Genomic DNA, 14,412 nt, shown 5'->3' with positions numbered 1-14,412 from the left:
GATAGGTCACGTCTTTTAAGATAAGACACAAAAAATACTTGTTAATACTACCCTTTGTTGACTATAAATAGAGGGGATTCCTCTCATTTTTAAACCACAATTTTTTTAATCTTCTACTCTTCTTCTTCTTGCATTTTAAAAATTTTCATCTGATTTATTGTCGTTGAGTGAGTTTGAAGTTTTGCGGAATATGAGGTACCTCATATTCCGCAAAACTTCAAACTCACTCAACGACAATAAATCAGAAGTAAACAATTTTATCCTAAGAGGATAAATTCCATAATCTCGAGTACTTGAGGAAAATAATATTTGAAGATATATATATTTTTTTGCTTTATATATACAGAAGTATGTCATGTTCCAATAGATAAAGTTAACATGATGTAGTCTAAATTCATTTGTTTTTTTAACAATTTCTCTTGTGATGCAGATATATTCTTTAGTTATAACATTGTAAATTAACTTAGTTATTACTAATTATTTCAAAGGTTATTCACACTCTTTTACATTCTTTATTAAGCCTACCGACTTAGGCCCAAAGAATTGAGGCCCAAGAGATGAATCTTGGGTACACAATGATAACTTTGTCTTTGCCTGAATCACATCATCATCTTCACTAGATACTATAAACCAACATGTATAAATACTGAGTCTATGATAAAAATATCTGGAAATGAAAAAAGTGCGAAAATTCAAAAGCATAATATAACAACCAAAATTATTTGTATCATGCTGCAATCAGAGTACAACATTACCTCTACCTCGTAGAGATAAACATTGTTTGACCCTCAGCTTGGAAATTCGTATCTAAAAAGCTGAATCCGCCTCTAAACAACAACAAATTTAGTGAAATTTCATAGGAGGAGGAATAAAGTATACATAAACCTTATTCCTATGACATGGAACAAAAAAGTTATTTCCAAAAAATCCTTAGGATCACCCGTCACCTGTCAATCTATAAGAAATAACCAAACTAAAAGTATCATATTAATAAATGTCCTTGGATGTGATGGTATAAAGGACAATTACAAATGGGGATAGTTACCAATTTTTACAACTCTAAAATTAAATCCTTCGCTAGTTATGATTTTGTATTTTCCATGTTTTTTAAATTTTAGGTAAATTTTAAAGCGATCCTTCGTGTTAAATAAACTACACTTTTGTCCCTGTGAATTATAAAGTTATGCATAAGTCATAACTGCGTCAACTTTATGATCTCCAACCCAACATCAAATTTTACACAAAATCTATATTTGATGTAAAATTTGGCGTTTTGAGCTTCAACCCACACCAATTTTCAAACCAAATTTGGTGTGTGAATAGTGTTACACCAAATTTGATGTAACACTATTCATCACACCAAATAACTTTTTGAATATTATAATATTATTTCATTATACACACTTTTAATTAAAACATACAATTAATTAAACATTATATAAGTTGTATGTTTTAATTAAATCTCTTGTATATTTAATTATTTTTTATGTAATATTTTTATAATATTAATTTTAGATATAAAATTTAGCTTTTTTATAAATTAATTTTTCTATATATGACTTTTTTTAAAAAAAATTAAATTTTATGTTAATTCTACTTTAAATTATATAAACTACGATTAACCTTCACAAAAATTAAAAATGCAAACATATAATTTTTTAAACAAATAATACAATGTACTTAAAAATAATCAAAAATAATAAACATTCAACAAAGTAGTAATTGACATACATTAAAATTGAAATATAAAATACATAGTAATTTTAAAAAGTACAACAAAACATAATAATTTTAAAAAATTACAACAATAACTTAATAATCTGATAGATTCTTTCCGGATTCATCAATACTATTAAAATATGAATTGTATGGGGTCGAAAATTGTTGTGGTTGTGGTTGTGGTTGCGGCTGTTGAAATTGTTGACTTCTTTTTTCCATTATTCGACTTTGTTCTTGTCGAACAAATTCACGAACATTTGGATCAACAATACCATCCACACTCATTAATAGCTCATTTTGAACTACGTAATGCATTAATAGAGCATTTATGGGAGCACCGTAGTGATCTTGAAAGTTGAATATTTATGTAGAATTTTAAATAATTTTTTTCAATTATGTAATGTTTATTTAATTGTATTTCATTAATGATTTCACTTTTATTTGTATAATATTTGCTAGCAATTTACATTATTTAAAAAATTATGGTACAAAATATTTTTATATTAAACGATTATAAAAGAAAATAATATGAATTATATATGATGATTGTTTTAGAAAGAAATTGTTTTATGAAATAAGAAAATATAAATGAAATAAGAAATAATAATATAATAATGAAGAGAGAGAAAAATATTCTTTTTTGGTGTAAAATTTGATGCAGTGGATTGGAGTTGATTACACTAAATTTGGTGTAAAATTTGGTGTTTGGGTTGGAGATGCCCCTGTTTGGCATTGCCACTAACAATAACTTATTTTAATAAGTATTTTTATTAAACTAACTTTTTAGAAAAGTGCTTTTGAAAAAAATAATTCATGTTTGGATAATTCATTTAAAAAGTGTTTTTCATAAGTGAATTGAGTTTGACTAATTTTTTTTTTAAAAGTACTTTTAAGAGTCAAATTACAAAAAAGACAACTATTAATGTACTTCTAATATTAAAATTACTTTATAGAGAGAAATTATAACATTTATTATAAAAAAAATAATTAATTTTTTATTTTTTAAAAATTAAAATTTTACATGTTTAAATTTTCAATCAATATTATAGGAGTACCCTTTTTGGGAGACTGAAATTTTTAATTGTTATTTTATTCTTCTTTTTTCTAATCTTGAAAAAAAAATTATTACCTTTTTTTCTAATTCTACAAAAATAATACGTATAATAATATATAATATATAAACGTAAAATAAATTATAAAATTTATTATAAAAAATGAATTCTTAAATGAAATTTAACCAAATTTATGAAATATGCTAATTAATTAATAAGAAATATATTGTTAAATATTACATACGAAAAAGATATTTAGTCTTAAATAATTTTTTGTTTCTGCTTTTTTTTTAGCTTTTTTCCAACAGCGAAAAATTGCTTCTGCTTCCATTTAAAAGCAATTTTACTAATTTATCAAACGCTTAGTTTTTCAACAAAAGTGTTTTTTTTTTCAAAATGAGTGTTTTGGGCCTCCCAACAATATTGTCAAATAACTTTAAGTCCGAGTTGATGTCATCCGTATTGAAATCAATTGTTTTTAAAAAAGATTACTATTAATTATTTTTTTATTTAAGTTAATATTATGGCTTAAACATCCGTAAAATTTTGCATTACATAAAACATAAAACACAATTAATAAACTTCAGACATATAATTTTAATAGAATTAGAACCGTTACAACACATAGTTTTTAATTTTAACATGGACTCTTTTTAGATACTAATGAACTTTCACTGCCTTTTAATTTTTTCTATACGTAAAAAGGTACGTAATAATGTAATATTACACATGAAAGACTAACGAACCTCGTCAATAGTTAAGTTTCTCCTTCAATGGTTGTTCAACACAATTAAGCACTAAGTTTTCTTTGAAAAGTGATCCCAAAACGTTTTACAGGTATACAATGTTATCTCCGATATCCAGGTTAGTAAAAACAGAAACAAAAAAGACGAAATAGATAGAAAATAAATAATCTGAGTCCACGGAACTCACTGTGTATCCTTGAAAAATTTAATCCCAAGATAAAACGGGTCAACCATTAAAGAAGTAGCGGTATCTCAAACTTCAATAATTTTAGCGAACTCAAAAACGAATTAACTATTAAAGAAGTAGCGATACCTCAAACTTCAATAATTTTAGCGAACTCAAAAATGGATTAACTATTAAAGAAGTAGTGGTACCTCAAACTTCAATAATTTTAGCAAACTCAAAAAACAGCAAAAACGGATTAACTATTAAAGAAGTAGCGATACCTCAAACTTCAATAATTTGCGACAATGGCGCAAGGGCACCTTCTATTTAGCTCTTTAAGAGCTAAATAAAGTGTTTGCTAATATAAGAACAATCTTTTTCCTTTCTTCTCCCAATATGGGAGAAATGACTTTTCATTTTTCCTCAAAATTGGTTTCCCACATTTTCCAATTTCTCATTCACACTTTGCTAAAACCCAACATACTATACTATATACTGATCTGAATTCATATAGTTCTAGTTATTTATGGGAGAATGTCTGTGAACTTTGAATATCTTATTTGCTTTCTTCATTGAACTTATTTTCTTGACAACCAATCTTTTTTTAGAAACATAATAATAATAATATTATTTTAGCTGTATTGCCTTTCTACTTAGTTTTGTTATGAACAAATTAGTAACGGATGTTCGTTCCTCGTACTTTTAAGTCTAACAAAAGAAAGTTTTTATCATATGATGATTAACTTAAGTCCTTTCCCTAAGAATTAGCATGGCTCCTTTTTTTGGGCAACAAGGTTTTGTTCTCTTAGGAATATATAAACAGTATTAGTAGTAGGAGAGGCGCACCTCTGATTCTGTATTACTAGCAGTAGTCTCTGGTCAAGCGCCCTTTTTTTTAAAAAGAAGATTGGAAGACTAAACACTTCTATACAATAAAAAAAAGTTGATTGTATTGGGCCAGACAGTTTCCCAAGACGGCGAATGGCGAATTTTGTGAATGGTTTCGCCTGTTGTTGGTCTGATTGTGATGCTTGTTTCCATATCTTCTGTCTTCAATCGCAACATGTCACCACTCCAACTTATACACATAATAAAGGTATTGTTTGTTTTGTTTATAGTCTTTATAAGCCTAAGTTCACTAACTCCAAGTTCTTAAAGTAATATTTGTGTGAAAATACTAATAGTGCTACCCACTTTGAAACAACTTCAGACATGTGGTTCGAACAAAATGTCTCAAGTTTTATATGACTGAAGTTCAAGCATATATGGCTTAAGCTTTTCAGGCATACAAACTTCATTCACTTAAAGCTGAAGTTCAACCATTTTTACCTTAACTTCGTTCAGAAGCATCAACTTTAAGCCATAAAAAAGGTAGACGTGCAAACATTTTTAAAAATTGTCCAAATGTACAGGGTATCCGTGAAACACTAGGATCTTTGCTCGATAAATACTGAAACTCTTTATGAAATGACTATGAATAGAGCCTTTATTTTTTTTACGTTTGATCTATTCTAGTGCTTACCATATAACAGGTAGACAAAATGGATATATTGCTTCCCATATAACAGGTAGACAAAATGGATAGAGTGCTTACGATAGGTAGACAGATTGAATATAGTGGAATAGCTTAACTTACTCCCCATACGGGACCGGAAAGGAAGCTAGCAAACCTAGGGTCAACACCAAGGTAGGGGCAAAAGGGAAAAGAACGATGTTTGATGTGAACGGAAGCACACATTTCGCTAAGAAAGCAAAACAGGAAGCGGCGATAGCAAACATTACCCTCACTCAGAACAATATGCTCTTGGGAGACATGAAGCACAATCAACCTCTCTACCTTAAGACTTCTAACATGGTCGATTCTAGATAGAGCACGGTAACCCACAACCCCCTACTCTACAAAACAAAGAGTGGAAAATCTCTTCATAGGGTACTGTAGTTGTACAACCATAGTACCATAGGGATGGTGACTGGTGAGAGTTCATAAGAGCCCGAATTTAGATAGGTGAAAGATCCTTACTTACCATATAACAGGTAGACAGAATGAAGTTCAGACAAAATGAAAATTACATCTGTGATACAGAAATTCATAGTCTCTTCAAACGCCACCTAGTTTAGGATGTTTTGATGCTCCAGCTCCAGATGGCTCTGCTCCAGCTCCAGATGGCCCTGTTCCTGCTCCAGATGGCTCTGCTCCAGCTCCAGATGGCTCTGCTCCTGCTCCAGATGGCCCTGCTCCAGCTCCAGATGGCCCTGTTCCAGCTCCTGTTCCAAATGGACGAGCAACAGAATAACCAAGTTAAACAAAAAACTATAAAAGAATCATAAAAAAGACAAAAAACATGAAGTCCTAACTAATTACCTTGCTCTTCAACTTTGACTATTAGCATATGTCTCGGACCATGTTTTTTCCATTGAAACCACACATCAATCATGGTTGATTTCTTAAAAAACGTGCCAACGGAGGGCCAATATATATGCATTGCGGTTTTGGTTTTACTATACAGCAATCCTGGCGCACCACCAATCATGCTTTCTAGTTTACTACTATGCAGTGTAACAGGTAGGGTCATGCCTAGAAACAGAGGAGAATGCGCATATGAGGAAGGAGGGCTTCCTTTCTCGAAGTACTGTATTTTATCATGTGGAACAGTAAGCGGCTGTTGTGAATTTTCTGAATTGACCAGCTTGCTGAACCATAGAACAGGCTCGTCGACGGCCTTAAACAGATTCTCATCAACTACTTGCCAATGTACTGGATGCATGAAAAACGGGCCAGCTGGCTGTGGATTTGATGCTGGATTTTGAACCACCATTGGTGTTGGTTGTCCCACAGTGTCTACTGCCTGTGTCATTACTTGCTGGCCAGCTATCAGAGGAGTAGTTTGTTGATTTGATACTAATGCTTGCTGGTCAGCTATTGGAGGAGAAGGTTGTTGAGGTGGAGGTGAATGAAGGGAAGAAAGTCCAGAAAATACACTGCTATGCATTGCTTTATCAAAAACAAAAATAAAAATTTGATCAGTAAAAAAAGCACCAAGACAAAAAAACTACTTAAATTATAAACATAGTTTGATTATTACCTTGGGTTAAAAGATATGATTTAATCTGCTCTAGCTTCCCTATGATTTCGTATACATCTTTGGATTCCCCAGTATGTTGATGTTGAACTTGGTCCAACATCTGCTCCAACAAATCTTTTATAGATTTCATATCCATCCCTGGACAAAGGAATCCACAGAGGTTTCATTATCCCAAATAAACATCAATAGACAGCAGTTATCTCTTGAATGAATTTCATGCCACTGGCTAAACATCTACCTATCAGTTTACATATCATTTAGAGGAAAACAATCAGCAGAAAATTAATTCAAATCAGATAATCTTCATACGTGCAACGGCATTAGAATAAATTATTCCATATTTATCACTAGACAGGGGTTCTTTATTTCCAGTTGTCTCTTGAACAATAGACAGAAGTTATCTCTTGAATGAATACCTATATGATTTAGAGGACTACATGTGCGATGGCATTAGACCAATACAATCTTCAGAACATAAATACAATCAGTGGGAAACAAAAACAAAAAATCCTAATACGATCATCTTATTATTCCATATCTATCACTAGACAAAGGAATCCACTTAGGGGGTTTCATTATCCCTAATAAACATCAATAGACAGCAGTTATCTCTTGAATGAATTTCATGCCACTGGCTAAACATCTACCTATCAGTTTACATATCATTTAGAGGACTACCAAGAAAACAATCAGCACAAGACAAAAGTGAAAATCAATCTTCCGTACAAGAAAATAACCAGCAAATGAAAATGAGTGCACCTCACCAAATTAAATCATTATATTTCTTTTTGAAGTTCAAGAACACATACAAGTACAAAATAATAATGACATCATCTGAATATTGCCTCTTCCTTTTCTGTAAGTGAAGTTCATTTATAATGTTGTATAACAAGGAAAAAAGTAAATGAACTGTTACGGCATTAGACAGAGATTTCAGAACACAAATGAAAATAAAACTCATGAAGTCTAACATTTCATTTTTCAAGTTCAACTACACATAACAAAATAACAAGAAATACATGCTATCAAATCAAACAATGGCTTCATTTGTGTGAAACTAGAAGCTACTGATCATCTTCTACCAAAAAGATCATTTTTTTTTACACAAGAAATGAGAAAAAAATGGATTTGAAGCATATATACCCAGAACCTACTCTTCATCTTTAAACACAAAAACATCAATTTTTTAGCTAAGCCCAGAACCTACTCTTCATCTTTTAACACAAAAACATCAATTTTTTAGCTAAGAAATGAGAAAAAAGAAGGATTTGAAGCTTACCCAGATGAGAAAGAGAATGCTCAAGTGAAATGGCCACCTTCTCCAACTAAAATCTGTTGAGCAAGTTTCTGTATATTAACAACGCATTTTCTACCTTTGTGTACGTTTTATAATAATATTTGCACTGAAGTCCTTTTAGTTTGTACTTTTTACCTTTTAGACCTTGTTGGCCCAAATATTGTTTGTTAGGAAAAAGTTAAATTATTACTATAACTATCAGTACTACTAGTAAGACTATGAAATATTGTGTATTAGAAAAATGAAGATCACTGTTTTCTTCTTCCTCTCTATCCTTTCTCTAATAACGAACAAATGTAAAAAATGAAACATTATTCAACTTAGCTACACACATAACTCATGATTAATCATTTTTCAAATGATTTTATAATTATTGAATAATCAACTTATAGAACGTGCATTAGTCCGTCAATTAGATCAAGGTGATATCCAATATTTTATAATATAAAAAGCTTTTGACAGTCACTATTGAAAAATGGAGAATATGTTGTTTGGAAATTTTGCAAAATATTTAGCAGCTCATATTCTGAAACCGGAGAACCTAGTTATAATGCATTCACTCTCTCACCTTTTGCGTTTTGCTTTGTCGATCATCCATTATCTTAGTAAAAATACTTTAAGTTAAAAAGAAGTTAAATAGACCCTACTTGCTTGATAATGTAAGAAAACAAATATTTGATTTAACTCAAATTGAGAAAGAGAATTGCCAAAAAAAAAATAAAAAAAATACCAGACAATCAAACACCTATTTTCTTAGGATTCGGCAGCACTAGTACATAAAATCAAATTGTTTAAAACATTTTTAATTAGCTACAAAGACCCAAAAGACTTCAAGGCTTAAAAGAAGCCTGCCTGCTCAAGTGTATAATACATGTGGCCTTCTACATCTTCCTCTCATCTGACCTATGGGGTGAACATACAATACCAGCATGTACTGGAATTAAGAATGCTCATTTCTTGGCATAGGTGATTGCCATGGGATTCTGGGGTGTGATTTTGAAGCCTTGAAGCGCCTGCATGGCGACTGAAGACTGGACATCATCACCAAATTCCACAAACGCAATACCTGGCTTTGCTTCAATCATTCGAACTTCTCTAAAGCCAGGATACTGTTTGAAGAGCACTTCAAGCATCATACTTGTTGTCTCGTGGGGCAGATTCTGTATGAAGAGGATATTATTTGGTTCTGCAACATCTTGAGCACTTGGCTTTCCTTGTCGAGATGCAGCCTGCAAAAGTTGTTCGACAACATGAAATTAATGAAGATAATAGATGAGCATATTCAGATAATAATGTTGAACAAAAAGAGATCAACTGTAACATATAGGAAGTTGTCATGAAGTCAAGCTGCTAGTCATTCGGAGCTATGGGTGTAAGTATAACCAGGCTGTGAGCGCATTACTTTGGGGTCATTACAAAGGCAGTCATACTACATTTGAAGTTCCATATGGACAATCAATCGCACAATTATGGACAAAGGAGAGGCAGGTTTTTGTACAACTAAACCAAAGAAAAAAAGCAATAGTTGAAACAAATAATGAAGTTGCAACAAACTTACAGCTGGACCTCCGCCGTTACTGTCAGCTCTTGGGACATTAGCTGCACCAGTTTGCGGAGTTTCTTCAGTACGTTTCCTTTTCTCCACTACATATTAATATTTCAAGTTAGTCCAGATCACTAGAAGTCAACAAAATAACTGGCAAATGCATTTTAAAAGTTATGCATGCAATGCAAATACACAAGTGGTTCATCAAAACTGCAACACTATCAAGCTTTGGAAACTGCGAGGATTGTGATAAAATGAAATGCATGCATGCTGATGATTACGATACTCCTAACAAAGTTTTTCATCACTACTCCATGATTGTAGTTGCCTTTCTCTACGATCATGTACATTAGGCACCCACAATGATGAGAAAATTGTAAGTGGATGTAGTAGACAAGATCACAATCAATATGACAGGTGCTACTCAAGGATTATGCATCTAGTACTATTCTGTTAAGACCCTTCAGTTGAACTATAAAATATTCTGTTTAGCTCAGTTGTAACAAAAGAACTTTGCCAGAAGGAAAATCTTAAAGGTATACAGAAATTACAATAGTAATTAATGTTTATTTAGTTTGTTTGAATGCTCTTAGCTTCAGCAAAGAGTGCTCCTCTTGGACTATAAGATTCATTTTTAAACATTTCCATAGATGACTTTCCATGACATGCACTTTGGAAAAATGAGAAGCTTAAGAGGAAATGGAGCAGGTGAATAATATACAACAGAATGAGTCACCTTTTTCATCTTGTTTCTTTTTCTTGTCATAGGTCCCCTCTGCCTTAGCAATACAATCTGACTTTGATTTAGCATATTGTATCCGCTGCATTATATCAAAAGCTTAGTCACTGACCTTTCTACTGTTCTACACCATATAAAATGAACAACAGCAAGCCAATTTTTTTTTTTGGGACAGCAACCCAATTTAAGCAATTAATACAAACATTTAGTCCCAGAGAAATTAAAACTAAAAAAGTCCCATTGTTAGAAAGATAGAAGCCCATAGTGTCTACTGTGCACTTGTATACAGGTTATTGATATGCAACTCTAGAGGAGACACTTTGGGCCCGACATGCGCAAAGCACAAAGATAGTTAGGATATGCTCCAAAAATTGAATACTCCCTCCGTCCCATTTTATGTGGCACCATTTCCTTTTTGGTCAGTCCTAAAAAGAATGTCACTTTTCCTTATATGGTAAGTATTTAAAGGTAAAATTCCTCTTTTACCCTTGTTGGTCCCAATTAATCTTAAAGATAATACTCCAATACATTTATGAGAGAGAAAAGTGAGTCTACTTTTTAATATTACTATTTTTTGAAGGGGCAATTTGGTAAACATTTCAAAGTCTTAATTTATTTCTTAAATTCCGTGTACGGTCAAATGTTGCCACATAAAATGGGACGGAGGGAGTATTAAAACCAAGCAACAAGATGAGACAGCTTTCCAGATACAATTACTCTAGAGGGTGCATATTTGTGACTTCTATATTCTACAAAGCTGAGGAGTTTCTTCCTAAAAGCACAAGGTGATAAGGATTTAGACAAAAATGAGTAACAGATGCAGCGCTTTACTCTGTATGATTATGTCAGAAACCTACATCTAACCCTTCCCATTTAACAACAGTTGATAAACTTCAGGTCATATCGAATTAATCTGATACTCTTTTTACCCTATTACACAGTTCCAGAGTCTTCTTTTGCTTGTAAAGGTTAAGCAGATTGTTGTGGGTCTTAGTCCATATCTTCATTAGCTAGCTATGTAGAGCTTATATATGTCCGGACTCCAGAGAAGATTGAACTTGCACATTCCTACTGGTACAAAAAGCCAATTCACACAAAACACAAGCATACATGTATCCGATCTTATAATGGTGTTATTTTATTTATAACTGAGAAATCCCCAGTGGTGCATGATTTGATACTCTGAGGGATAATGGGACATTCTGTCTCCTCTCCTCCACTTAAATACTAGGCTTTTGCCTCAACAAGAATTCAAATGCGATGAGCGCACAACCTACATACAACATGAGGCGCTTTTACCACTATGCCAAACCCTGAGGCCCAAAATGGTATCGTTTTAGTATACATTATGTTTCCGTGGTCCTTAATAAGAATAATAATTCATAACTTGACTAAAGGTCATAGTCTATCAATGTTCAGGCAGGCAGCTATATTTTCAATTTTATACCAGCACAACCATAATCAGGAAAAAAATAATAATTAATAGATCAATCAATAAATTCATTAACTAAGGCAGACAAGGGATGGATAGCCTAGTGAGAAGGGCCTCCACCTTCAACCATGCGATCGGGAGTAAGAGTCACCATTGAAGCAAAGTAGGAAAAGGCACTATTTGGCACCTGAGCAGGGTAGTTAGGGTGAGGACTACCACATTCTGTAAAAGAAGTTTGGCATACCTTTTTGACAAATACTGTATTAGTATTAGTTTTAGTAATATAACTTGGTATATTTTTTTAATGAAGTGCAGGTATTTATCAAAAATTATAAAATGGTTTTAAGCAAAGTGTGGAGTCAGCCATATGTTTCCACATCTTGAAGGACTACATGACTTAGGGACAGACTATAAAACCAGAAATCAGGGCAGTCCAAGCTAAAAAGATACATTTAGAGAACTATTGTACAGTAGACATAGTAAGAGCTTTTTCTGATAGGACAAAGGATATCACATAGACATAACAAGTTGATAAAGGATCATCACATACTTCAGGAGATGGATAGAGAAAATAAGGACAATGAAGCAGGACGTTTTGAACAATTAAGCTACAACAGCCATGTTAGTACATTAAAAATGAACAAGAGAAACAGATCACAATTCCAACTGTCATTATGCTCACCATTGGTTTGTCGTAAAATGGGAAGTTTTGCATTTGCCTCACAGCATTACTGGCAGCTGTGACTTCACTAAACACAACCCATGATTGTCCTCTAAGTTTGGGAGTCTTAAGAGCTATTATATCGACAATCCTCCCATACTGCGAGAACAAGCAATACAGAGACCTCTTTAGCTCTGCAAAACAAGAAAAAACCATTAGCATATAGCAAAGTACATACTCCTGCAAACAGCTGTTGTCAAACCCATTAAAACCGTAAGAGTTAATAATTATATTCCACATTAATTTCTCATATACAAAAGACAAGCCAGAGGATGCTTGGCATTTTCCGAAATTAGATAACAGAAATGGTTCAAAATGGCATCGTTGCCAGTACACATAAAAAAACTCCACGCACACCATAAACAAACAGAAAAAAGCATTTGAAAGCACAAATGAGCAAAAGAAAATAGACAACCCAATAATTGGGTCTTGCAAAACTCTGTTGTAATAAGAATACCATTTCTCAAGGCAGTGTTACATAAGAGTCATGAGTTTCGGTACTTGATAGAACACTAAAAAAGCGAACCTTGAAACTTTCTCCTTGATAAGTACATCTTTTTTCATGCCAAGTTTAACCCTCAACACAAAGATATAATATGGATATTGAGGCAAAAATGCACAAAAATAAGAAGGAAATGATCACCAGAAAACTTGATGAAATCGAAGAGTATTTTCCCTGCTCAGTCCCAAATTAGTTGGTGTTCCCTAATGAATCTGTCCAACTCCACTCGGGAACATTCTATTCCAATACTGCATAGAGTTTATCTATTAAAGCAAATAGGGGTTCTAAAAACCTCACACTTATCGCACCCCTAACATACTAGGTTCAGTTAACACCAACTTTGCAGAATCCAATTCACCCCAAAAGGGCTTGTATTCTTTTGACAGAATCCATGAATGTGACTGGGAAAAAACACCACTAGACCTTTGCTTTATTCAAAGTCCAGCTCCTCTCAACCAACACGGGCTGCCAAAAGCGGAAACCCTTCCTTTTAATAAGTTCCTCCCAGGTACATGGCTTACAAAATTTGACCCAACATTCATGGAAGACAATCTGCGCTTACAAGTCACTTGAAACTCTACCCTTTACTTTACCCCGGGTAAACATACATATTCTACACACCCTTCTATTATGACTTCTCTAATTCCTCCTCTCCAACTTACAACTCCATCTAGTACTCGTACACAATGGATTTATATGGTATTTTGCTGCCATTTACAACTATTCAACAACGCGTAAATGTATGAAAAGATCATAAACAGCTGAAATTTTGCAGCCTGAACAATTCCTGATTCGAATTTATACTAAAACCCTAACTTAAATCTTCAAAAAAAAAGAAAGTAAAAAAGTTACCTTCTTTCTTGACCTTCTCGTTTAAGTTCTTAATGTAAATAGTTTGATTCGGTGGTATGTCTCCTGTAAGCATCATTACCGACCAGAGCAACTCTTCTCTATCTGTATGTATATTCACTTGCTCTTCTCTGTGTTTTCTGAATGTGCGCCACAAAATTCGAAGAGTTTGGAGGTACAAGAAAGGCGAACACAAAGTGGGTTATGGGTTTATTGGTCGGTGGGCTTAAATTGACAACCGGCCCATAGAAAGATGTGGTCAAGGCCCAAGAGGGTGCTTCAACCCCATGTTACAAACTTGCAATACATTTTGTTGATTGTTAACCAAAAATAGACTAGTTATATACATTGTTGATATTATAAGTAAGGGTTAATATAGCTTTTAACTTTTTATAATAAATTAATACGATATTCGATTTAAACACTATTGGTTTAAACTGAACGGTAGTCTTGACGAGCTTGTTTAATTGAAGTTATTGTTATGCTTCTTTTCCCTTGTTCAAGAGAAAGCGAGGACTGAGTAGAGAATGGGAAGATAGTGAGACTGGATAAAGGTTGAT

At 32.9% G+C, this 14,412-nt stretch overlaps 2 protein-coding genes across 2 annotated transcripts; both read right to left on the bottom strand.

Annotated features, from left to right (window-relative positions):
* Positions 1-5,781: 5,781 nt before the first annotated feature.
* On the bottom strand, positions 5,782-8,091 carry LOC125872289 (uncharacterized). The gene is made up of 4 exons (XM_049553000.1): positions 8,046-8,091; positions 6,767-6,904; positions 6,046-6,675; positions 5,782-5,858 (listed from the first exon to the last, which is right to left on the bottom strand). The coding sequence occupies exons 2-4, from the start codon at positions 6,900-6,902 to the stop codon at positions 5,782-5,784; spliced, it is 843 nt and encodes a 280-aa protein (XP_049408957.1). The 5' UTR covers positions 6,903-6,904; positions 8,046-8,091.
* A 706-nt stretch (positions 8,092-8,797) lies between these two features.
* On the bottom strand, positions 8,798-14,030 carry LOC125874686 (U2 small nuclear ribonucleoprotein B''-like). Its single transcript, XM_049555681.1, has 5 exons — positions 13,856-14,030; positions 12,463-12,635; positions 10,346-10,430; positions 9,622-9,707; positions 8,798-9,292 (listed from the first exon to the last, which is right to left on the bottom strand). The coding sequence occupies exons 1-5, from the start codon at positions 13,929-13,931 to the stop codon at positions 9,014-9,016; spliced, it is 699 nt and encodes a 232-aa protein (XP_049411638.1). The 5' UTR covers positions 13,932-14,030; the 3' UTR covers positions 8,798-9,013.
* Between the last annotated feature and the right edge of the window lie 382 nt (positions 14,031-14,412).

This window comes from Solanum stenotomum, chromosome 8, assembly GCF_019186545.1.
Source record: "Solanum stenotomum isolate F172 chromosome 8, ASM1918654v1, whole genome shotgun sequence".
NCBI lineage: Eukaryota > Viridiplantae > Streptophyta > Magnoliopsida > Solanales > Solanaceae > Solanum > Solanum stenotomum.
This window is presented reverse-complemented; position numbering and strand designations above follow the sequence as displayed.